This window comes from Hyaena hyaena, unplaced genomic scaffold (genome assembly GCF_003009895.1).
Source record: "Hyaena hyaena isolate Hyena2069 unplaced genomic scaffold, ASM300989v1 scaffold_21, whole genome shotgun sequence".
NCBI classification, from domain to species: Eukaryota; Metazoa; Chordata; class Mammalia; order Carnivora; family Hyaenidae; genus Hyaena; species Hyaena hyaena.
Genome location: NW_024080653.1, coordinates 5787215 through 5810653, shown reverse-complemented (window position 1 = coordinate 5810653; position 23439 = coordinate 5787215). Strand labels below are relative to the sequence as shown.

General features: G+C 57.9%; 1 protein-coding gene across 5 annotated transcripts in view; it reads left to right on the top strand.

The window, feature by feature from the left end:
- The window catches only part of CCDC57 (coiled-coil domain containing 57), a 93550-nt gene that overhangs the window by 34118 nt on the left and 35993 nt on the right, over nt 1-23439 (top strand). For 4 of the 5 annotated variants that reach the window (XM_039226219.1, XM_039226217.1, XM_039226221.1 and 1 more), the window contains 5 exons: nt 3474-3696; nt 4349-4495; nt 9725-9828; nt 12747-12917; nt 17223-17409. In XM_039226219.1, the coding sequence (XP_039082150.1) occupies nt 3474-3696; nt 4349-4495; nt 9725-9828; nt 12747-12917; nt 17223-17409 (832 nt within the window). The remainder of the gene's footprint in view (nt 1-3473; nt 3697-4348; nt 4496-9724; nt 9829-12746; nt 12918-17222; nt 17410-23439) is intronic. The other variant, XM_039226218.1, reaches the window with a different exon arrangement.

The window sequence follows — 23439 nt, the reverse complement described above, 5'->3', positions numbered from 1 at the left end:
GGCTGGCTCGTTTGGTGGTGTCTGCAACCCCTGATCTCAGGGTCAAGAGTTCGAGCTCCACACTGGGTGTAGAGATCACTTAATCCTAGCTTATCCTAACCTGTGTGCAGAAGCCAGGACCTCTGCTTCTCTCGGGGGTTTTAGGGTCCAGCACAGAGTCAGAGAGGACATTTGATGATTCCGTCCTGGTCGTTTGTGAGAACTGTCAGAACGTAGGAGACGGATCTGGTGTCTGTGTGGACATCTGGGCAGGAGCCTCTGTCTTGGGGCGAACACGGCGCTTGAGGCAGAGGCTTCTTCAGGCCTCGGTGTCACAGGGTGGGAAGGCCCGTGGGGAAGGGTCGGCGGGTGGCCACAGAGCCAGATCACTTTCTCATTTAAAGTTGTAATAAACGTTTCCCGTCCTAACTGTCAGATTTGGTGCTGACTTTGGAGAGTTCAGCGTGTCATCAGACATCTGGGGGGGATGGGATCTCAGGGCGCAGCAAAGGGCCCTTTTGTGACTGAAGCCTGGGTCTCTCCAGGAAGGACAGAACTTAATGGTTAGACTTTATCCCAGAAATATGCATCTTCACACGTGGTACCCGAGCCCCTGACATACAGCCGTGGCCGTGTTCTCCCCGCAGAGATCTCGCCAACGGACAGCTGGCGCTTTTGTGAGAGACGAGTGAGCGCCTGGAGCAGGGCTTGGTGCCAGGTTGAGCACGCGGTGGCAGCACGGACAGTGGCGGCCGGGTCACCCCTCATATTGAGCGTCCATCCCGATCTGATGCGAGCCCCTCGTGAACCATTGAAGGGGGGCTGTGACCCAGCACCCGGCTCGCTGCTGGCGCTGGCGGAGTCCGCTGCTGAGGACACGGAAGTCACACGTGGCCGCACCGTTGGGGCGTTCTGGCGTTTCCCTCGGTGCCTCTCTCTCTGGATCTCGCACGTGTCCCTGCGCGTGTGCTCGTTTCATACAGTCCATGCTGTGCTGTGTGTTGGGGATTCTTTCTTTCACTTGTACGGTCATCACGTCTCCCGTCCTGGTAACTCTTCAGAACACCGCGGAAGTGGTTGTGTGTTTTACCGTACGACCTCCTCTTCCAGCGTCGCTGAGCTGGCACGTGTCACCCTAAGGCCGCACGGGCGCCTCTCTCTGAGCTCGGCAGCAGCTCACCCTCTGCTTGGGTGCAGGGCTGGCGGGAGCCCTCCTCGGGCCAGCTGAGTGGGGCTGGCCAGCAGCCGGGAGGAGAGCGGGGACCCAGGTGGGGGGTGCGGCGCCTGGGGGGGCGCTGCAGGGAAGGGGACGGGCGCTGTCTGCAGGCGCACATCCCTGAAGCCGGGGCCCTGCCTGGGCTCGCGCAGAACACGTTATCTGCCCCCCCCCACCCCCCCCGTGTCAGACACCCCAGGTCTGTGCTGGCGGCAGATGCTCGCTTCCTGGAACTCGCTGGTTTTCCGGTCTTGCTGCAGCTGGTCCTGCGGCTCCAGGGTAGCAGCCTGTCTCGCTGTCCTTGGAAGGACAGTCACTGACTGCAGGTCCCGAGGCGGGAGGCCTTCTGCTTCCTGCGTCTCGGCCGGTGGCTCTCGCGAGGGGCTGGCACCGTCTGTGCTGGTCACGCCGCCTGATGCGCTGTGCGCCCCTGATTGCTTTTCTCTCTTTATCAGTAATTTGTTAGCAATCCAATTATTATGGGTTTTTTGGTGTGATTTTCTGTTAATTTGCTTTGGATTCAGTGGACTTCTTGATCTGTGGACTTGTTTTCATCAAATTTGAAAATATTTTGGGGGCGCCCGGGTGGCTTAGTCGGTTAAGCGTCCCGACTTTCGCTTAGGTCATGATCTCGCAGTTCGTGGGTTCAAGCCCCACGTCGGGCTCTGCGCTGACAGCTCAGAGCCTGGAGCCTGTTTCAGAGTCAGTGTCTCCCTCTCTCTCTGACCCTCCCCTGCTCACGCTGTCTCTCTCTCTCCCTCTCTCTCTCTCTCTCTCTCACTCCTAGAAATAAATAAAAATATTAAAAAAAAAAATTTGAAAATATTTTGTCCAGGGGTGCCCGGGGGCTCAGTTAGTCAAGCGTCTGACTGCGGCTCAGGTCATGATCTCACGGTTCGTGGGTTCGAGCCCCGCGTCGGGCTCTGTGCTGACGGCTCGGAGCCTGGAGCTGCTTGGGATTCTCTGCCCCTCCCCTACTTGTACTCTGTTTCTCTGTGTCTCTCAAAAATAAACATTGAAAATATTTTGGCCAGAATGTTATATATAAAGTATTTCTGCCTCATGTATTTGGGTTCTTGGCTCCTTGCAATGAGCCGGCTCCACGCTGTTCCCAGGGTCTCTGGGCCTCGCTGCTTCTCTGTGGTCTTCCGCTGTGTGCTTGGCTTGAACGCTTTCTGTTGCCGTGTGTCCCCACTCACTGACCCTTTCTCCTGTCAAATCCGGTCCGGGCTTGGACCACCTCTCTAGTGAATTTCTTTCTTTTTTTTTTTTTTTTTAAGTTCATTTATTTTGAGAGAGAGAGCACGAGCAGGGAAGGGGCAGAGAGAGAGGGAGAGAACCCCAAACAGCCTCCACGTCGTCAGCACAGAGCCCGACACGGGGCTTGAACCCACAAACTGTGAGATCATGACCTGAGCCGAAATCAGGAGTCAGACCCTTAAGCGACCAAGCCCCTCAGGTGCCCTGCAGTGATTGTCTCATTTCAGATGGAATCTTCCGCGTGTCTGCAGGTGCCGTCGGGCTCTTGTCAGATTGTCTTCTGTCCCTCTTCCTGACACGCTTCTGGTCGCCTTGGCCCCCTGGGGCGTAGGTATGACTGTGGCCGCGGAGAAGTCTGGGGCGTCTTCGTGAAGACCTCTGAGAACATCTTCACAGCTGGCCTGAGCTGCAGCGTGTTCTAGACTCCACTCCTGTCTATGGCTGCATGTGCTCTTTTGTGTCACATTTTTTTAAATTCATTCGTCTCTCGGTGGACACTTGTGTTTGCACATCTTGGCTACTGTGAAAAATGCTGCCGTGAACATGTGTGTACAACTTTTCACGGGAACGTAGGTTTTCGGTTCTCTGGGCGTATACCCCGGGGTGGACTTGCCGGGTCGTGTGGTCACCTCTGCATTTAACCTCTCGAGCTGCTGGACTGTCTCCGCGGCGGCACCCCATCTCACCCGCAAGCAGCTGCACCCGCTGACCTTCACAGTGGGCAAGGGTGCCGCCTTGGCCGTCTCCTCGCCAGCACTTGCTCTTGTCCGTCTTTTTCACAGTAGCCGCCCTCGTGGGTGACCAGTGGCTTTGTGACTGAAAGGGGGTGTCCCCAGATTTCTCAGTAAGCAGTCTCGTCTTCAAGACACCCAGAAGGAGGGGACTTTCATTGCCCCGTCAGTTTAGATGAAAGGCCCCCGTGGCCTGGAGGGCCGATGGGTGGGCAGAGCCTTGGACGGGCAGCAAACCATGGGTTTCTTCTGCAGCTGTAACCATCTTTCTTTTCTGTATTTGACAGGTGCTCCTAAGGCATCGTGAAGAAGAGATAAGTGAAAGTTTTCCGTCTAGTGAGATCCAGAGGCTCCAGGAGCAAAACACAAGCTTACGAAGGGCTGTGGCGGAGATGAGGAAGGAGATGGAGACCCTGAGTGACCAAGTTCTTCCTCCTGCGCAGTCAGAGAGTCAGGCGTCCGACACCGCACAACCTCTTCCGAAGGCAGCGGCTGAGGCTGCAGCTCCTGGTGAGCGGGGGGGAGGGGGGGAGGGGCCGGGGGGTCTCTCCGTGGGTCCAAAACGGGCTTCACTTGGAGTCTTGTCAATGAACATCTGCTTTGAGAAATTACCTCAGAGTATGAGAGAGGCTTCTCCTCAAAGGAAGGGATCCTAAGTCCACGTTTATATGTAGAACAGCAACTTTTTATTGGTGAAGTGGCAGAAAAAAGTGAAGGATGTGTATTTGGCACTTAGAGCCTGGAGCCCGCTTGCATGGGGAGGGGAGCGGGCGCCGTGTTCCCCCAGAGGCGGGCTGTGCAGGCTGGCGGGTACCAGGCCTCTCCTCGGGGTCCTGTGCCGTAGTGGAGCTGGGCTCCCCCACCCCTCCTCTGCACCTAAGAGAGGCCCCGGGGTGGCTGTGAGTGGAGGGCACCAGGTATCACGACTCCATGCCTGAGACTCGTACTTCTGTGCACGCGGGCTCGTGGGTCTGAGGGAGCGTGAGTGCGTGGCCGTCTTCAGAGAGCGCCCAGCACCAGAGGGGAGGGGGTCCCGCGGCCGGGGCAGGTGTGGGGGGAGGCGGGGGAGAGCACCACGAGCCTGAGCAAGCCCTGCTTCGCGACGGCCGAGGGGAGCGTAATGTGTGTGCTGGTGTATTTACTGTGTGTGTGTGTGTGGCAGAGTACGTCACAGCCCTTGAAACAGAAATAAGAAATCTGAAGCATCAGTTTAAAGCCCTGGCAGGACAGGTAGAAGATGCGCTAGATCCTTCGAAGACGTCCTCATCGCACTCGGACGTCCAAGCCGGTGTCTCAGCCAAAGCCCCTGGTAAGAGCCCTAGTCTCCTCCTCTTGAATGCTCTGTCCCAGGAACACTAACTTCTGCATCTGTACGTTGTTTTAATTGAAATATAAACCCTACAGAAAGTCCATAAAATGCAAACGCACACATCAAGGAAGGATCGCAAACTGCAAGTCCCCCGTTCCCGGCACCCAGCAGTCCCCACGCCACCCGTTCTTGAAGTGTTTATGCCCTTTTACCTCTCTGGGTGGCCACCTCCCTGCCCCACCCCTGCTCTGGCACCACGCAGACAGCCCCTTGCCCGGCTAGGGTGCTGGCCCGGTGGAGAGCCCACCCAGGGGGGTGGATGCACCCACGGGATGGTGTCTAGAGTGACTGTTTAGGGAGAAAGGTGAAGCAGCAGGACGTTCCACCTATAGATCATCTTGTCTCCAGCCAGGAGCCTGCATGCTTTCCCAGTGCTCGGGTCTTTTGTTTCTTTTCCTTGTATTACTTTTCCAGGCCTGAATCTCCAGTAGGGTGTTGGTAATGGCTGGCTTTCTTCCTGAGCCCAGAGAAAAATTATCAACGTTTGACTTTTAAGCTGCTAAAGGTTTTGGGGGGCACAGGGCCAGATTAAGGAAGTTCCTTTCTATTCTTGCTGTAATGCAGATGGTTGTTTTTTATCATGATTCTGTCAGTTTTTGCTTACTGTGTTTTGGAGCTTTGTTTTTGGTTGCATACACATTTAGAGTTACTGTGTTCGTAAGAGGGGACTGGCCCTGATAGCGTCACGTAACGACCCTCTTTACCGTGTGGGGTTTCTGTGCTCTGAAGCCTGCTCTGTCTGGTGTTAATCACACCACTCCAGCTTCCTTTTGATTAGAGTCTGCTTGGTGTATCTTTATAATCCTTTAACTTTTAACTTCTCATATTGTAGTAGGGTTCTCTTCCTAAGGAAAACAAAACACAACACAACACCTGAAGGGAACCTGGCTATGCATGTACATGACAACATCCCTCACAGCCTTGTAACATGAGACCGCTTAATCAGACTGCATGTTTGTGTGTTACCATAAATGGGAGACTAAGAAGTAGAAAATACATAAAAAGTTACACCATGTGGTGTTCAGGGCTCAGTTCTTTGGGTATGAACCCAACTGAGTGGTGCCAGCAGGAAGAAAGGAATAAAGTTGCTTCCTGGAAAGAAAAGCCTCAGTGTCACGACTCTCTGTGTGAGAATCTTGCTACAGTATCACATTTGAAGTGAATTTCTTATGGGCAGCATATAGGTAGGTCAAATTTTAAAGTCCATTTTGCTAATTTAAAAAAAAGTTTTTTCATTCCGTTACGGTTTTCATTGTTTTAATGTTTATTTTGAGAGTGCACACGTGCCCATGCAGCAAGAGGCAGAGAGAGAGAGTGAATCCCAAGCAGACTTCGTGCCGTCAGCACAGAGCCTGATGTGGGGCTCGATCTCACGAGTGTGAGGTCATGACTTGAGCTGAAACCTAGAGTTTCAGAGCCTCAACTGACTGAACCACCCAGACACCCCCATTTTGTTAATGTTTTCTTTTTCATTTGTTAATATTTTTAACTGATAGAATTTATACCATCCACACTTAATAGTTCTCGTCGTGTTGGGTCTGAGCAGCGCTTCCTGTCCGCTCTCTGTCCCAAGGCGTCCTCGGTCCCGCTCCCGTGGGCATCTGAGCATTGCTCATGTTCCCCATCGATGCACGTGTCGTTTCTGAGCGCGTCTGTCTGGTCCCCGTGACTTCTCGCAGCCAGCTCCCGCCAGCACCGCCTCCTGCCGTCAGGCCTGTCCACACGTTGCTGTCACAAACGCCACCTCTCCTGTGTGGAGAGCCGCTTCAGCCAGGGTTTCCATTCTTGCTTTGAATTGTCCAACGTAAGTTTTAAAAAACTCAAGAGGAGGGCGCCTGGGGGGCTCAGTCGGCTAAGCGTCCGACTTCGGCTCAGGTCACGATCTCGCGGTTCGTGGGTTCGAGCCCCGCGTCGGGCTCTGTGCTGACAGCTCGGAGCCTGGAGCCTGTTTCAGAGTCTGTGTCTCCCTCTCTCTCTGACCCTCCCCCGCTTGCACACATTCTCTTTCAAAATAAACATAAGGAAAAAAAAGGTAGGTTCTGTGATGTTCACCCGAACGTTTGCCCTGTGTGTCCTTGAGTCCCGCTGCCCCAGGCTCCCTGTCGTCAGCTCTCCCGGCAGGTGTGCTGGTGACAAGCGCTCTGGTTTTCCGCTCTCACCTGCGTCCCCGCAGGATCTCTTCGCGGGTCAGGTGGCTCTCAGCACAGAGTAATTGTGCGCCTGTCTTCTGAGAGATCGGCTGCTGCCCGCACCTCTGTGCCCCCGAGCCAACACCTGTCCTGTCCACCTGCTCTCGCGCCTGCTGTTCGTGCCGGAAGCCCGACGACGTGTCTGGGCACACGTTTCTTTGGCTTATCCTGTTTGGCATTGCATCTCAAGGTGGTTGTCTTTTGCCAAATTTGGGGAGTTTTCAGTCATTATTTCTTCAAGCGCTTTCTCAGCTCTGTGCTTTTTCCCCTTTGGGACTCCGGTGACAAAATGCTGGCTTTTTTGTTCGCCTCCCGCAGGTCCCTGTGGCTCCCCTTGCAGTGTGTCCTCTGCCGTTCGGGCGGCTGAGCCCGCGTCTCTTCACGCTCACGCGTCCTCTGGCCGCGGCTCTTGGCCCCGTTGGGGGGACTTTCATTCCGCTTTCAGTTCTGAGATTTCCATTTTGGTTTCTGTGTGTCTTTTATTCCTGTGCTAAAACTTTTCTTTTTCCTCTGTGTGAACAGGGCGCCGGCTCGCCCGGCTCCTCATCCAGCTTCCGTGGTCCATGACCCACGCGATCCCAACGTCCGTGTCCCCTCAGCGCCGTCTTTTTTCATTGAATCGAGAGCTTCCTGGTCACGGCGATGGCTGACTGCGGGTTCTGACGTGCGCCTGTCTGGCGCTGTGCTCGGCCGTCCCGTCCTTACTCCGCTTCTGCGTGATTGCGCCCCCGCCTCGCTAGGGGGCAGCACACGCCTGCACCTCGCCCGCTCTCTTAGGCCTGAATGACCCCTTCCTCTCCCGGGCCTTTGCCCTGCGGCTCTGCTGTGCTGCCCGAGCCCCGTCAGGTCCTGGGCGCTTTCCCAGCTCTGAGCCCTGGCCGTGTGGATGCCGCCGGCTTTCCGCACGGGCCCCTCAGGGACTTTGTGGGCAGATTTCGGGAATTCCTTCCTCTAGCTCCCCCCCCCCCCCGCAGACTCCCCACGTGCTCTTCCCAGGAGGGGTGCAGGCCACATGGTGCAGGCTGGCGCAGGGCGGGCCCTGCTGTGTACGGGCCGTGCCCCCGGAGCCTCCCTTCGCTGGTCCTTTTGCTGCAGGAGCAGGCTTGGCCGGGGCCTTTGCTGGGCCGAGCCCCCCCCCCCCCCCCCCCCCCCCCGGTGCCTCTGGCCTGTGATGTGACTGCTCTAGGACCAAGGCCCGGAGATGCAGAAGATGAGGAGCCGCCCTGGCCGCTGGGCCCACCTCATAGTCACCTTGGGCTTCAGCTTCACTGCCGACAGGGCGGGGCGTGGGCTCACGGCCTTGTGCAAACAGCAGGCTCCCGCTGGGTTTTGAATGTTAAACCGAACTTGCGGTTCTGTAATAAATCCAACGTGTGATTGTCGGCATTCTGATGTTTCACTGAGAATTAGATGTTTGTGGGGGCGCCTGGGTGGCTTAGTCGGTTAAGCGTCCGACTTTCCCTTAGGTCATGATCTCGCTGTTTGTGGGTTCGAGCCCCGCGTCGGGCTCTGTGCTGACTGCCAGCTCAGAGCCTGGAGCCTGTTTCAGTCTGTGACTCCCTCTCTCTCTGACCCTCCCCTGCTCACGCTGGCTGTCTCTCTCTCTCTCCTAGAAACAAATAAAACCTTTAATAATAAAAAAAAAAAGTAAAAAAAAAAAAAGAATTAGATGTTTGTGTTCATGAGTGAGACTGGCTGGGGCTGTCTCAGGCTCAGTGTCAAATTCTGGGGTCATGGTTATTCTGGCCTCAAATATGTTGGAACATGTTCCCTATTTGTCTTTTCTGAAAAAGTTTGTGTCAGACTAAGGTTAATTTTTCCTGAACCACTAATAGAATTCAACTCTGAACTCCTGGTTTAGGACTTCCCTTGTGGGAAGGTTTTAAAGTATGAATTCAGGTTTTTCCCACAGTTAAAGGATGATCCAGGTTTTCTTTCTGGCGTGTCACTTTTAGATATTTTACTAGATTACCCAGTTCATCTAAATTTTTGAAAATTTGGCATAAAATTGCCTATAGTATTGTCCTAAGAGTTTTAAAATCCTGTAGGACCTAAAGTAATAACCCCATTTTCCTAGATGGCATTCTTTCTGTTGACTTTTTTTCCTTGCTTATTAGTCTTACCAGGGATTTATCTTTGTAAAAAGCCTTTCCAAGGAGCCAGCTCCGTTACACGTTGAGTTTCTGTTTTCTCAGCATGTGATCTTGGTTTTATTCTTCCCTTTCTTCTACTTGTTGGTTTTTCTCGTTTTTGAAACAGATATTCAGCTCATCGACTTTGCAGCCTTCTGTTGTAAAATAAGCTACGATGACCATAAATAGTTTTAAAGGGATAGCTTTAAATCCATTCCTTAAGTTTCGATAAGCGCTGTATTAAGGTAGTTCAGGTCAAAATAAATTTTTTTTAATGTTTATTTACTCTTGAGGGAGAGAGAGACAGAGCACGGGCAGGGGAGGGGCAGAGGGAGAGGAAGACACAGAATCCGAAGCAGCTCCAGGCTCTGAGCTGTCAGCACAGAGCCCGACGCGGGGCTCGAACCCACGAACCACGAGATCATGACCTGAGCCGACGTTGGACACTCAACCGACTGAGCCACCCAGACGCCCCCAAAATAATTTCTAACCTCTACTGATTTTTTCTTTGACCTCTGGGTCGTAGGAGCGTTTTTCCTCATTCCCCGGTGACTAGGCGTGCAGACTGGCCTCGGTGGACATGGGTGGAGGCTTCCGCGGTTCCCCTACAGAGGCCCCTGCTTTCTTGACAGGATTATATGTCGTCCGTCGCCAGTGCCTCTCAGTCTGTCGGGACCCCGATCTTTCTGCTCAGTTCTAGAGCATCTTCACTTCCAGGTGGACACACAGTGACAGTGGGTGTCCTCTGCCCTGGACGGCGCAGACGTCTGCCCCCCAAAGAGGGGAGTCGACTGGAACCTTGCCCAGGGGAAGGAGGCCTGAACCCGACAGAACCCCTCTCTCGGCAGGCGGAGCTGCACCGGCCGATGGCGCTCCCGTGGGCCTGGCGCTCTGGAGGCTCAGACACAGGACGCATCTCCTGAGCTTCCTGGTGGCCCGGCTCAGGCAGAAGGTACGGCACCCGCCCCCCGACACTTGGGCTAGGCAGGTCTTCTGGCTGGACCTCTTGGCCTCTCTGTGCCTCAGTTTCCCTCCAAGGAAGGGGTTATTGTGAGGTAACGTGTGGTCCCTAGCAGGTGCGCAGGACGGCCCGGTCCCTGAGAGAAAGGTCCAGAGGCGCAGCGCCCATGGTGGGGCCCGTGCTCCCCACCGCATGCGGGGCCGCTGCTCCCTCGGGGTGCACCTGGGTGCATGCGGGTGCCCAGATGTGGCGGGAGACGGGGGCGCAAGGTCTGCCCTGTCACGCGTGTGGACGGGGTCGCAGCCGTGCTCTGTTGCTACAAATTCATAGTTTCTCTTTTTTTAGAGTTTTTTTAAACTCTGTGGTGAAATATACATAAAATATACGCTTTTCAAGTATACGTTCAATGACGTTAACTATGTTCGCAGTGTGTATCTGCGTCACCACCATCTACTGCCAAGACCTTTCCATCATCTGAGCTGAAACTGTCCCCCTGGGACACTGAGCCCACACCGCTTCCCCCGGGGCCGTTGCCCTGCCTCGGGCGCCGGACGGCTCCCCTGAGCGGGCGCTGCGGCACCGGCCCTCGTGGGGCTGGCGGCTCCCTCGGCGTCGTGTCTTCGCAGTTCACGCGCAGGCAGCGGCGTGAGTCAGCGCTTCGTGCCTCCTAGGGACGGAGTAGCGTCCCACCGTCGTCTCATGGACGCCTGGCTGCTCCCGCCCTTTGGCGGCTGTGGATGACGCGCTGTGAGCGTGGGGTCCAGGCACCTGCTCACGCCCCTACTTTCAGTTCTTTGGGGTCTGCGTGTACGAGTGGGATTGCTGGGTCAACGGGCACTATTTTTTTTTAATTTTTAATGTTTATTTACTTTTGAGAGAGAGCGCAAGAGAGAGCGAGCAATCCAGCAGGGGAGGGGCAAGAGAGGGGGAGAGACATGGAACTGTAAGTGGACTCCGGGCTCCATGATGGCCGCACAGAGTCTGACATGGGACTCAAACTCACAAACTTTGAGATCGTGACCTGAGCTGAAATAGGAGACGTGAGCAGCTGAGCCCCCCAGGTGCCCCTCAGTGGTTACTTTTTGAGAACCACCAAACCGTTTTTGTGAGCGGCTGTGCCATTTTATGTCCCTCTGGCCGCGTGTGAGGACTCTGACGGCCGCATCCTGATCCACATCACCCGTTTTCTATCTTTCTGACTCTGGCCGATCCAGTGGGTGCCTAGTGGTACCTCACAGTGGTTTCAGTTTGCACTTTTCCTGATGACTAGTGATGTGGAGCATCTTTTCATGTGCTTCTTGGCCATTTGTGTGCATTCTTTGCAAAAATGTCTTTTCGATCCTTTTGCACATTTGTAATTGGATTGTCTTTTTATTGAGTTCTAGAAATTCTTTATGTACACTGGATACTAGTCCCTTATTAGATGTATAATTTATAATATTTTTCTCCCGTTATAAGGCTCGTCTTTTCACTTTCTTGACGGTGTTCTTTGAAGCACAAAAGTTTTTAGTTTTTATGATTTCCAATGTTGTTTGTATTTTCTTACTGTTTATACTTTTTTTTAAAATTTTTAAATGTTTATTTCCAAGAGAGAGACAGAGCACAAGTGGGGGAGGGGCAGAGAGAGAGGGAGACACAGAATCCGAAACAGGCTCCAGGCTCTGAGCTAGCTGTCAGCACAGAGCCCGACGCAGGGCTCGAACCCACGAACTATGAGATCATGACCTGAACCGAAGTTGGAGGCTTAACCGCCTGAGCCCCCAGGCGCCCTGTCTTACTGCTTATACTTTTGAGGTCGGGCCATCCTGTTGCCCTTTGTGCAGAGGCAACACAAAGAGGGAATTTTCACATGTTCTTTGGAGCCGCACCACCTTGTGCACTCCGCCTCTCCCGTGGAGCAGAGCACCCCACTGGACACAGCTTCTTCACGTGGGCCTCCGTGACACGAGAGGGGAGGGGTCTCGGGACGCCCCGCACTTGCTGCTTCCGTTCTGCCCGCTGTTGTGGTTTCATGCACAGGCCACGCACACGCTTTATAAACAGGAAATAAACATTTAAATAAAAGCTTTTAATTTTCTCTTGATGATCATAGACGATATCGTTATTGTGAGGAAAAATGTCCACCTCAGAGTGGTTTTTGTTTCTATTTTAATTAACAGTGTCTGTTTACCAAATGGTCACCTTTTTGGGTGTGTATGTGACAAATTCAAAGCTTAAACGCTCACCAGGAATTCATTACAGGAGTTCCTGGAATAAGAACACAGTATCTTTTATCTTCCTGAGAATAAAAGGGGAAAGTCAGAGTGTGGACGGGGCCCTCCTTTCTGTTGGTCCCTTTTTCCTTCCTTGCATCAGCAGGAGGCCAGGCGCCCAGGAAGCTGCCAGGGTGAGGGGCCGGCCCGCGGCTCTGGCCCGACACGCGCTTCGGGCGCTTCGGGCAGCTCACGGGCGCCTGCGACTTCCCTTCCTGACCCTCCGTGCGCTTCTGCCTCCGTCGGCTCCCCGTCAGATACCTCCCCTCCCCGTCCCGCCCCCGCCCTCCCACCGCACCCCTCCCCGTCCCGCCCGATTGTCTGCATTTTCTGCGGGTGTCTGCACCTGCACAGGGCTCGCGAAGATGGTTTTAGGCCCTCTGCCACTGTCCAGACAGTTCCCAACCTGGACGCCCCCCAACCAGCCCCGAGTCCAGTGCAGGCTCCGCCAAGGCACCCGAGCCCACGCTGCCGGGACGACGGTGGGCACAGGCGTGCGGGGCGACTGCATTAAGCCAGAGAGGGGACACCGACAAACGCGTTTCCTTTCTGACCTTCGTACAGTTTTGCCGTGCGCCCCTGCCTGTCCCGCTTCCCTGCCCTCCTGCCCCGCTGAGCCGCACCCCTCCTAACACTGCCCCTGACACGGCCTCCCAGGTGCTGCAGAAACCCCTGGATGTGGACACCGTGAGGCACGAGCTGCCCCACGAGGTGGAGCAAGTGCACCTTGAGGTGTCTGAGCTGCAGAAGCAGGTGGCCGAGCTCGAGGGCCATGTCGGGAGGCGGTGGCAGTCGGAAGCCTTGGACAAGGTGACCCTTGGGAGGCAGGTAGGTGCCCTCTGATCACTCTTGCCACCAGCTGTTGGGCCCCGCGGCGGAAAGAAGCCCCCCCCCCCCCCCCCCCCCCCCCCCCCCCCCCCCCCCCCCCCCCCCCCCCCCCCCCCCCCCCCGGCTATCTGCAAGAGGCCTCCCGGGCTTGGGGTGCCATGCGCACTGTGCCCGTCTCCCGCCGGCTGCTCTCACGGTGGGGCGACACAGTGCCGGAGGGGTGCGGCCGCAGCTCAGCCCTCCAGGCCCTCGGGCATCTCCGTTTCAAAGTCCCCGTTGGAAACCCACAGCGGGAGGGGGGCTCTTCTGTTTCCCCTGAAAGGGAGTCCTTGACGCTGCCAGGAGGGCTCCGGGAAGCCCTGAAGTCAAATGCAAATTGAGGTTTTTCCTTGGAGAGGAGCCTCGTGAAGCTTCTCCGAGCGAGCGTTTGAGGCCATGGCCCTACACACGTGGCCGTGGGCCCCGTGTGCGTGTCGCCGGGGTGCCTGTCCTGGTCCCCGTCAGGCCCTCCGCACCCAGTGCCCGTCTGGCTCCGTGGCCTGTTTGAGGCGAGGCTCCGAGCGCTGGAGGGAGCCGTGCAGCTGCCGCCCCTCAGACCTGACAGACGGGCCGCTTTTCTTCTCTCCGAGGGCTGTGGTGGAAGTGCCGTCTGGAGTGCACGCTCTTTGCTGCCGGTTACCTGTCGGTTACCTGGGTGACCTGGGTGACCTGTGATGATCTGGGTTGACCTGTGTGACCTGGGTGACCTGTGGTGACTTGCGGTGACCTGCGGTGACATGACTTGTGACCCATGGTGACCTGCGGTCACAACTGTAGCGTGGTGTCCGAGGGTGCCCAGAGCTCTGGCGGACGTGATATGGAAGTTGAAGGCGGCTCAGCCACAGTCCTCGTGTGTCCTAAGCTCTGTCCCGGGGGCGGCACAGTCGGGCATGAGGGGGACTCGGCTCCTTCGGGACCACGTCTGTCACCGAAGGACCGGAGGGAAGGTGGGTCAACTCCCTTCTCACGCTGGAGGCCCAGATGCGCCTCGAGGCAGACAGATGTGTGAGACACAGCTCAGAGGGGAGTGGGACACGGCCAGGCCTCCTGCCATCCCGGCCACAGGGCCACAGGCGAGCGGGCAGCACGTCCGCCTCACGGTGTGCCCACCGTTCATCCCAGTAGCCGGTGCTCGGCCCCAAGGTCGGCCGCGCTGGAGGCTCTCCTAACAGCCCTTGCCTGCGTCGCGGATCCCACCTGCTTAGGAGGAAGAAATCCTGCGGATCAGCAGGACTTCAAATCCGGGTATTTAATTCTGTGGCAGACAGGCTGGAGCTGAAGCATCTGTGACCTTGGGGGGAGATCAAGGCACAGGAAACCCAGGGCCGGTCCCTGTTCCAGACCAGGGCCGCCCCCAGGAGGGCCAGCATCGTGGTGGCCAGGAGCCCTCAGTGCTGCCAGTGCCAAGATCTTGGGGTTTTTTTTCCTTTTTTTTTTTTTTTTTTAATGTTTTATTTATTTCTGAGAGACAGCATGAGCAGGGGAGGGTCAGGGAGAGAGGGAGACACAGAATCCGAAGCAGCTCCAGGCTTCGAGCTGTCAGCACAGAGCCCGACGCGGGGCTCGAACCCACGAACCGTGAGATCATGACCTGAGCCGCAGTCGGACGCTCAACCGACTGAGCCCCCAGGCGCCCCAGCCAAGATCTTGGTTTCTGAACGTCTCCATCTGCGGAGAGGAAGCAGGGTACGTGGCGGCTCCTCCACAGAGACCCGGAAACGGGGCGACGGACAGAAGGACACAGGCACCCAAGGGCCTCAGGCGCCCGGTGCGGAGGGGCCGTCCTGACGCGGAAAGGACAACGAGGCCGCGGTGCAGCGTCCCCTCCGGGGACGCCTGTCACGGAGGGACAGAGCAGCTTTCCAGGGGAGCCGCCTGCAGACGCTGTGTGTGCCCCCCTCGCACAGTCGGACCCCCTGGGCCTCTGCGCCCACCGCGCCCGGCGGCACAGCCTCGCGCAGACCCCAGCCCGTCGGGAGCCCGCGGGGACCCAGGAGGCAGACGCCATGCGGTGCCCTGGGCGGGAGGAGCCCAGTGTGCAGGACAGCGGGGGACGGGACTGGACGGTCCGTGAGGTTTGCATGCGGCCCGAGGGTCAGGTCAGAATGTTGCATCCGGCGTGAACTTCTGGTTTTCGTAACTGGTTGTGAAGAGAACGTGTGCTTTGAGGAAGCGTGGACGGGAGCGTCCGGTGTCAGTGAGCCTGACGTCCCCAGCGTACTGTCGGTGGGTCAGGAAGAAGCCCGTGAGGCGAAGGTGCCGGTGGCGATGAAGCAGAGGGGTCGGAGCCGCCAGGGTGCTGCCCTTGCAGCTGCCGTGCGAGTCTGACCTTCTCCCGGGCGGAGGCAGGCCCCGCACCCCCGGCCCAGGACGAGGCACCGTGCAGAACCGACACGTCCCCGCGTCCGTCTTGTCTCCCGTGACCCCCAGCGCGGGATTGGCCGGGCCCCGGGCCAGCCCTCCTCCCAGCCCTAAAGCCCCTCCTGCCCCGAGCACAGCGCGAGGGACGCCCTGGGTCCGCTGGGGGGCAGTGTTCGCTGGCCGTCCTCGCCGGCTCTGCCTGCAGCCTTGCGGACCCGCCGGCGGGTCTGCCCTCGGCCAGAGCCCGGGGAGCCGGCCGCCCTGGCATGAGCCCCCGGGTGGGGGCTTGCTCTGACGTCAGCCCCCAGAAGGGCTTCTCTGTGGAGCGTGGTCACCATTGCCCTCGGAACGGAGTCCTCACGGGGACGCCTCCCCTGGGCAAGCCCTCGCCCTGCCGCACAGACACGTGCCTCCCTGGCCAGGATGCTGGGAGCAGCGCCCGGGGGCTGCCTGGGCCCCAGTGCGCAGTCGCTCATGAGTCCCGGGGCGTGTGGTCACGGGTGTCGCGGGTATGGGCGGGTGTAGAAAGCCGTCAGAGCACTTGCGTCAGAAATGGAGCCCAGGACGGGCCCCCGGCTGCAGAGCCCACCGTGCGCAGCCTCGGTGGCTAGAGCTGGGCCGCCTGCGGGTGTGGCTCCCCCCCTCGCCCCCCCGAGCCTGGCCAAGGCCCCCTGTGAGGGCTCAACTCCCGGCTCATGCCAGGGGCCGCCTTGCAGGCCACTGGGCTGCTCTCGGAAGTGAGGTTTCTCTGAGGTCTCTGAGCAAGTGTCTTTTCAGAGTTGCTCTTTCCTCACCTGAGGTGCTCAGGTGACTCCTAGATCGCATTCCTGTGGAGGCCGGGTCTGCCCCAGCCCCTCCCGAGGCCTGAGGGCCCCACTCATGCCCTGGGCCCTTGGGAGAAGGCCGGCAAGGCCCGTGTGCCACACGGCTGAGAGCAGGCCTGGCTCCCCCACTGGGGGGAGAGTGGGATTTGGGCACTGGAGCCTCAGTGCCACCGGGCTGCCTCCCACTCTCCTCTGCCGTCCCCCTCCCCTACCTGCCTTCCTGCCGAACTAGTCTGGCACACGCCAGCCCTTCCAGGCTGCCCGAGGAGCAGCGGCCACCAGAGGGCACAGGCGCCTGCCAGCCCTGGAGAGGGACAGCGGGAAACGAGGCCAGGACAGGGTGTGCTGGTCTGTTCCAGGGACTCCGGGCCGGTTCCCGCTCTGGCCCCAGCTCGTGTGGCCGGGACGGGGGCACAGTGCGGCTTTTCATGGGCGTCAGGAGCAGCCGTGCCTAAGTAGGCCACCTGCCTCCCTCAGGGCCTTGGGCACCGGCTCCTCCTGGGCCTCCATCTGGCTCAGAGCGGCCCGCACACACGTTCCTCTTTTCCTCTCTCACTCTCTACTCCCCACCTCGTTCCGAACGCCCCTCCAGGCGTGACTGCACATGTGTGTGGGGGCCATGTGGTGACCCAGGGACGCTGCAGCGCAGGGCCCATGCAGGGTCCAGATGGGAAGGGAGAGTGTGGAGGGAGGCCTCTGCCAGCCCCTCCACGCCAGTGACCCCAGTGCCTGTGGCCTGCGCACCCAGCCGCCGCCCCGGTGCACACACAGCCCTCGTGGGTCCCAGCAGCCCCTTGGGGGCCGAGTGAGGGTGCCAGCCGGCTCCTCCTTGTCCCTGCTGAAAGGGCGCAGGCTCGGTGGGGTCCCAGGGGCCAGAGCAGGCCCTCGTTCATCGCACTCATGGAGGAGGAGGCCGCCAGGATGTGGGGTACCCGTCTTGTTGCCAGAGCTCGCTGGCCCTTCCTGTCTCTCGTCCTGGAAGGGTGTCCCCCAGGGGTACGGGCTCTGGGGCGGCCAGCCTGCCTCTCTCCCACCTGGAGGGCTGGGCTTATAGACTGTTTGCCTGTGGCTTTGTTCATAGGTCCCTGAAGACCAAGGACCCGCGGGGACCCAAGAGCAGGGGCCACAGCCCCCGCGGGCGTCGTCTGTGCCCCGACTCCAGAGGAAACTGAAGGAGGCGGCCCGAGAAATCTTCCGCCTCCGCCTGGAGAAGGAGCAGCTCCTGGAGACCGGAAGCCGGCTCCGAGCGGAGCTGGGGCGCACCGCAGGTGAGCATGGGCACGGGGGGGGGGGGGGGGGGGGGGGGGGGGGGGGGGGGGGCCTGGGCCTCGGAAGGGGGAAGCTTCGCTGCCCTGCGGCGAGAGCGGATCAGGGCAGGGCCGGGCCTGACTTCTCAGGCAGGAGAACAGAGGCTGCCCTTGTGGTGTGAAGCCGGGGTCAGGGGTCATGGGCACAGAGCAGAGCTTCCTGCCACCACGGGGTTTCCGTGAACCGGCTCCTCTGGCAGCACTCGTGAGAAAAATACTGCCAAGCAGGCGGCATGTCTGTGGCACTGTATTCCTGGGCCCGTCGTGTCCAGAGAGTCACAGCCGCCACGTCTGCGCTGGGTCCCGGGAACGACAGGCAGGGCCCACCCCAGAGTAGAACGGGGCGTGTCCCGCTGCCGCCTGCGGGTCGGGCCCAGGCAGCCACGGAGCTCACGCAGCCCTCGGCCTTTGTCTGAAGCCGGTTAGACTCAGGCCGACACCGGCTCTGGCAGTAATTCATCAGACGTGGGTTCTCTGCAGGACTTAATTTATAGTAGCAGCGCTTCACGGGCTGCAGCTTACAGGGCAAGGTCCCCTAAGCAGCCAGCACGGAAATAACTCGCTCCAAGCCAGTGACGGGTTAAGCACACTGTGGCTCCAGGAAAGGGAAGACAGGAGGCACACTCTGGATTCGGTTGAGGCGCGCCTTTCTGTGCGTGGCTCTTGGAAGAGTCGGCGCGGGTCGCCAGCCGAGAGCAAATGTCCAGCTCCCGGCACAAGACCAAGGCCCCTGTGGGTAGAGCACGTTGCTGGAGCGAAGGCACCTGTGTTGGGCAAGACGATCTTCCTGGCGGTGTGGTTTTCGCCACGGCTAGCTGGGAGGAGCCGCGCCGCAGCCCGGCCAGTGCCCGAGGTCTTCAGAGAGCTGCGCTGGTCAGCCAAGGGCAGCCTTGCCCGGAGCGAGCCTCTGACCGTGTGGCTCTCAGGCTGCCTTCTCACGAGGCCCCCTCCTTTCCCTGCAGCTCCTCGCGCTGCATCCCCCACCCCCTCCTCATGCTGCGCCCCTCTCACCTTGCGCGGCTTCTGCCCATCCATGCTCTGCCAGCAAGAGCTTTGAGATAATACGGTCAGTGTGTGGGGCTTTAGGGTCCAGCTGGGCTTGATGGGAGGCAGGCTGTGCCACTCTGCTGTCCATTGTCTAACGGTGGAGGGGACGCCGGAGGGCTGCAGACCCACCGGCTAACTGGCTTTAGAAGTAAGGGCCACGGGGCGCCTGGGGGCTCAGTGCTTAAGCGACCAACTTTGGCTCAGGTCATGATCTTGAGCCCCGCCATTGGGTGAGCACAAGTCCTGCTTTGGATAAGCTCTGCTTCTCTCTCTCGCCCCCCGCCCCCCACTCTCTGCCTCTCCTGGGATTCTCTCGCTCTCTCTGCCCCTGGCTCACTTGTGCCCTCCCTCCTCCACTCTCTCCTAGATTAAAAAGGAAGGCCGGAGCATGGCAGAAGGTTAACTACGGTCTTGGCTTCCCTGGGCAGGTCCTCCGAATTCCTAAGCACCCGCGCTTAGGAATGTGGGAGGTCCAGCCTTGCACTTTGTCCTCAGGACTTTTCTCACAGCTAAGCTGTGTGGATGAGAATAGTAGGTCTTCATATGCTAGTGTTTTTGGTCTGGATACAACTGATAGAATTATCCAGCGAGTGGTAAGTGAAACGCAGGCGAACTCCAGGCGCCGACCTGTAGTGAGCACCATGTCCCCGGGAGAGAGGGGGCAGCCCGTTGAGGAAATCTGTGTGCCCGACAGCTGTCTTGCCGAGGCACCGGGCTGGGGGCAGAGCAAACCAGACCTTATGGGTAAAGAGCCCAAACGCCTCTCGGAGACTGCCACGGAGTGTCCATCCTGACATGTGGGACACTGAAGGGGAGGCTGTCTCAGATGAGAGGCTTTGTTCTTCTAAGGACCTGCCCCCCGAAGGAGGAGCAGTAGATGGGGCTGACTGGGTGTGTTTCCAGATGCCGTCGGTACGCGCTGCCGCGACGGCAATGTTGCCCACTTGCGCCCCGTCCCGTCCAGGGCTCCAGGCCCCGGGACCTGCTCCCTGAAAGCCACTCCCTTGCCTCCTTCCGGGTCACAAGCTGAGGAGGAAGGCCGGCTTTGCTTGCTTATCAAACACACTTGTAGACCCTCTTGTGTCAAGTTCACTAAAAACCTTGCTTCTCTGGAAGCTGTGCTATCTGCCTCTGCTCCTCTCCCTCATGATTGTCATTTCACAGTTGGCAACCACAGCGACTTCAATTATAGCTTCTCTTCTTCTGTGAATTCCTTTCCATTGTCTCATTTTCTAAACCAGTAACATTCTCCACATCTGAACTTTGCCCCTCTTGACCTTGGCTCCGTGCCCAGCTATGCCACTGTCAGGATGCCCTCTCTTAGCTTCCAACCCCCCAGACCTTTTCTCCAATCACAACCATGCCTCCTTCCCTTTCTGATCCTTCATTCAGTGAATTTACCTTTCTTCCTCATTATGGTTACCTATAGCCAGCTTGGTCTTATGGCCAAGTATTTTAGTGAGTCACCCAACTCCCACCCACTCATCCACTGGCCCATCCATGCATCCACGCATCCACTCATCCATCTACCCACCCACCCATACATGTATCCATCCACCCACTCATCCATCTACCCATCCATCCATCCATCTACCCACTCATCCATCTACCCATCCGTCCATCCATCCATCCATCCAATCACCCACCCACTCATCCATCCATCTGCTCATCCATCCATCCATCTATCCACCCACCCATTCACTTATGTATCCATCCATCAACTCATCTATCATCCATGCATCCAATAGAGAAGCCATCACTATATGCCAGATAATTCCTGCCTGCTGTAATTCCTGCATGACCAGGCCCCAAATCTGGCTAAATTCACTGTCGCCTGTTGCCAGGCTTGTAGTCTACCCGCCTCGCAGTGTCAGAGAAAGCTGAAGATCCCTGCTGGCTAAGTCTGCAGCTCCCCTGAAGGTTAGTGAGACCTCAGCAAAAGTATTTTCTGTGTTTGGTGCCTTTGTTAATGGTAGACTTTGGACTGTCTTTTCATTTTCTTCTATAGTGATTTGTCTGTGTGGGTTTCCTGCCTCTTCTTGAATCAGTTTTGATAATTTCCATTTTGCTACGAGACTATCCACGGTCCCCAGCCTGTAAAGTGCCACCGGAGAGTAGAACCTCGTGGCCCGTGGCACTGTGCTCTCACCTGTGGCTCTCTCTCCTCATTTTCTAAGGCCTTCCTGTGAGCGCTGGTGTGGGATTCAGTCCACACTGCCCTTTCCCATCGTCCTTGCACACATGACCTCAGCTCATCTTTGCAGTGACCCCAAGCGTAGAGAAAGGCTTCCTAAATAAGGTTAAAAATTAAAATACCCCCTAGACAGGGAAAGTCAAAGAGTAACTGACGGACAGCATTACGTTTAAACGTCTCTAAAGAAAAGACACAGTAAACAAAGATAAAGGGAATGTTTTCAACATATCTGACGGGTGAAAAGGATCTGTACCTAAAACAGGCGTCTACAGACCCCATGCAGGGGCCCAGGTAGCAGGTCCCTGGAGAAATCCACGCAGCTGGTGAGGGTGCGGGTGACACGTGGCCTCCCCAGGAATCTGAGGAAGCAAATGGTGTCGGCATCAAGTTTGAATCTCAGATCGAGAAGTCTCACGCTCCGTGTTGAGGGGGAGCATGGGGCACGTGTGCGTTGCTGGGGACCTTCACTGTTGAAGTGTTTGTGGACACTGGCTGATCTTTCTCATTTTGTGATTCACCCTTTCAATCAGCAATTCTTCTCTTAAAAATCTGATTAAAAGATACTTCACAGATGGGAAAACAATGTGTGTGCAAGGGTGTTCTCGGCAGCACTTTCATTGCAGTGGGAAAGTAGTCAGGGAGAGTGTAGACACTGGGGGCCCCCACAGAGCACCCCACAGTTGGGACCAGTGTAGACACTGGGGGCCCCCGCAGAACACCCCACAGGCTGGGGACAGTGTAGACATTAGGGACCCCCCACAGAGCACCCCACGGTCGGAGACACTGTAGACACTAGGGCCCCATAGAGCACCCCGCGGTCGGAGACAGTACAGACACTGGGCCCTCCCGCAGAGCACCCCACAGTCAGGGACACTGTAGACACTGGGGCCCCACAGAGCACCCCAGTGTACACACGTGGCCCCCACAGAGCACCCCAGTGTTGGGGACAGTGTAGACATGGGAGTTCCCCCAGAGCAACCCATGATCAGGGACAGTGTAGACACGGGGCCCTGCAGAGCACCCCACAGTCGGGGACAGTGTAGACATGGGGTCCCCGCAGAGCACCCCGAGGCTGGGGACAGTGTAGACATTGGGGGGCCCCCACAGAGCACCCCGCAGTTGGGGACAGTGTAGACACAGGGGCCCCGCAGAGCACCCCACAGTCGGGGACAGTGTAGACACGGGGGCCCCGCAGAGTACCCTGCAGTTGGGGACAGTATAGACACGGGGCCCTGCAGAGCACCCCTTAGTCGGCGACAGTGTAGACATGGGGTCCCCGCAGAGCACCCTGAGGCTGGGGACAGTGTAGACAGGGCCCCTGCAGAGCACCCCACGGTCAGGGACAGTGTAGACACTGGGCCCCCCCGTAGTGCACCCCATGGTTGGGGACAGTGTAGACATTGGGGTCTCCGCAGAGCACCCCACGGTTGGTGCAGTGTAGACACTTGAGTCCTGCAGAGCACCCGATGGTTGGGGACAGTGTAGACACAGGGGCCTGAAGAGCACCCCGCGGTCGGTGCAGTGTAGACACTGGGTTCTGCAGAGCACCCTGCAATCGGGGACAGTGTAGACACGGGGGCCCCATAGAGCACCCTGGGGTCAGGGACAGTGTAGACACAGGGCCCCCCCTGCAGAGCACCCCGCGGTTGGGGACAGTGTAGACATTGTGGGCCCGTAGCAGAGCACCCTGCGGTCAGGGACAGTGTAGAAACAGGGCACCCCGCAGAGCACCCTGTGGTCGGGGACAGTATATAATTGAGGGGTCCCCACAGAACTCCCCACAGGGAGCTCCCCCCACTTGCACCTCGAACCAGGCAGGGTGGAGAGCTGGCTTTTCCCTTTCGACTCCATCCTTTGTGGATGATACCATAAAAAGGTGACAGTTCCCAGTCACTCCCAAGCTCCTAACGCTCACGCTCGTGTCTGTATCAGCTCATGGTGGGTCTGGTGTCTGCACCACCTGGCCGCTGACCCGCCTGGTGCACATGCCGCCTGGACGTGCCGCTCTGGGACAGAAGCCACCGCAGAAGAGTACGCGGGCGTCAGCAGGAGGGTGCAGGGAAGACGGCGTGTGCGCAGGTGTGTGACGTGTGCACACCAGCAGAGGGAGGCTGCGAGGAAGCGTATCGGTTTCTCCGTGGTTTGAGGAGGAAACTAGTGAGACTAGGGAGTTTTCTCTGAATGCTTCCATGTTGTTCGCAGTCCGCAACTGCACCGAACGCTCCTGGTCGCTTCCCTTGGGGAAGGGCGTCTCCCCCAAACCGTGCGGGTGGTGGGCTCCTCCTTTCTCACAGGAGTGCTTGGGCCCCATGGCAAAGGCTTTTGGCAAGACTGGTCTGTCTGCATTTTTTTTACAGAGATGATTTATCTGACGCATAAATACATCTGGCTTGTAAACCAACTGTGATAAAAAAATATCTGATCATCATTTAACAGCGTTCATAATATAAGACGGTGCAGCCAAGGTGGCGCCATGTGTCTGCAGTGGTTTCTAGGCGCTTCTCCCGGTACCTCTGCAGACCACCGGCCGCCTGTACCTGCCCCGTGGCGTGTCCCCACAGCCCCTGTGCGAGGACCCCGTCCCACCGCCCAGGGCTCCGCAAGTGGCCATGTGCAAGGATCTTCACATCTGACGCTGTTGTCAAGACTTTGCTCTGGGGGGCAGTTTCAGGGCCACAGCAAAGCCTCCAGAAGGTCTGGCGCTTGTCCGCGCGCCTGCCCCTCGTGCACAGCCCCCCCCCCCCCCCCCC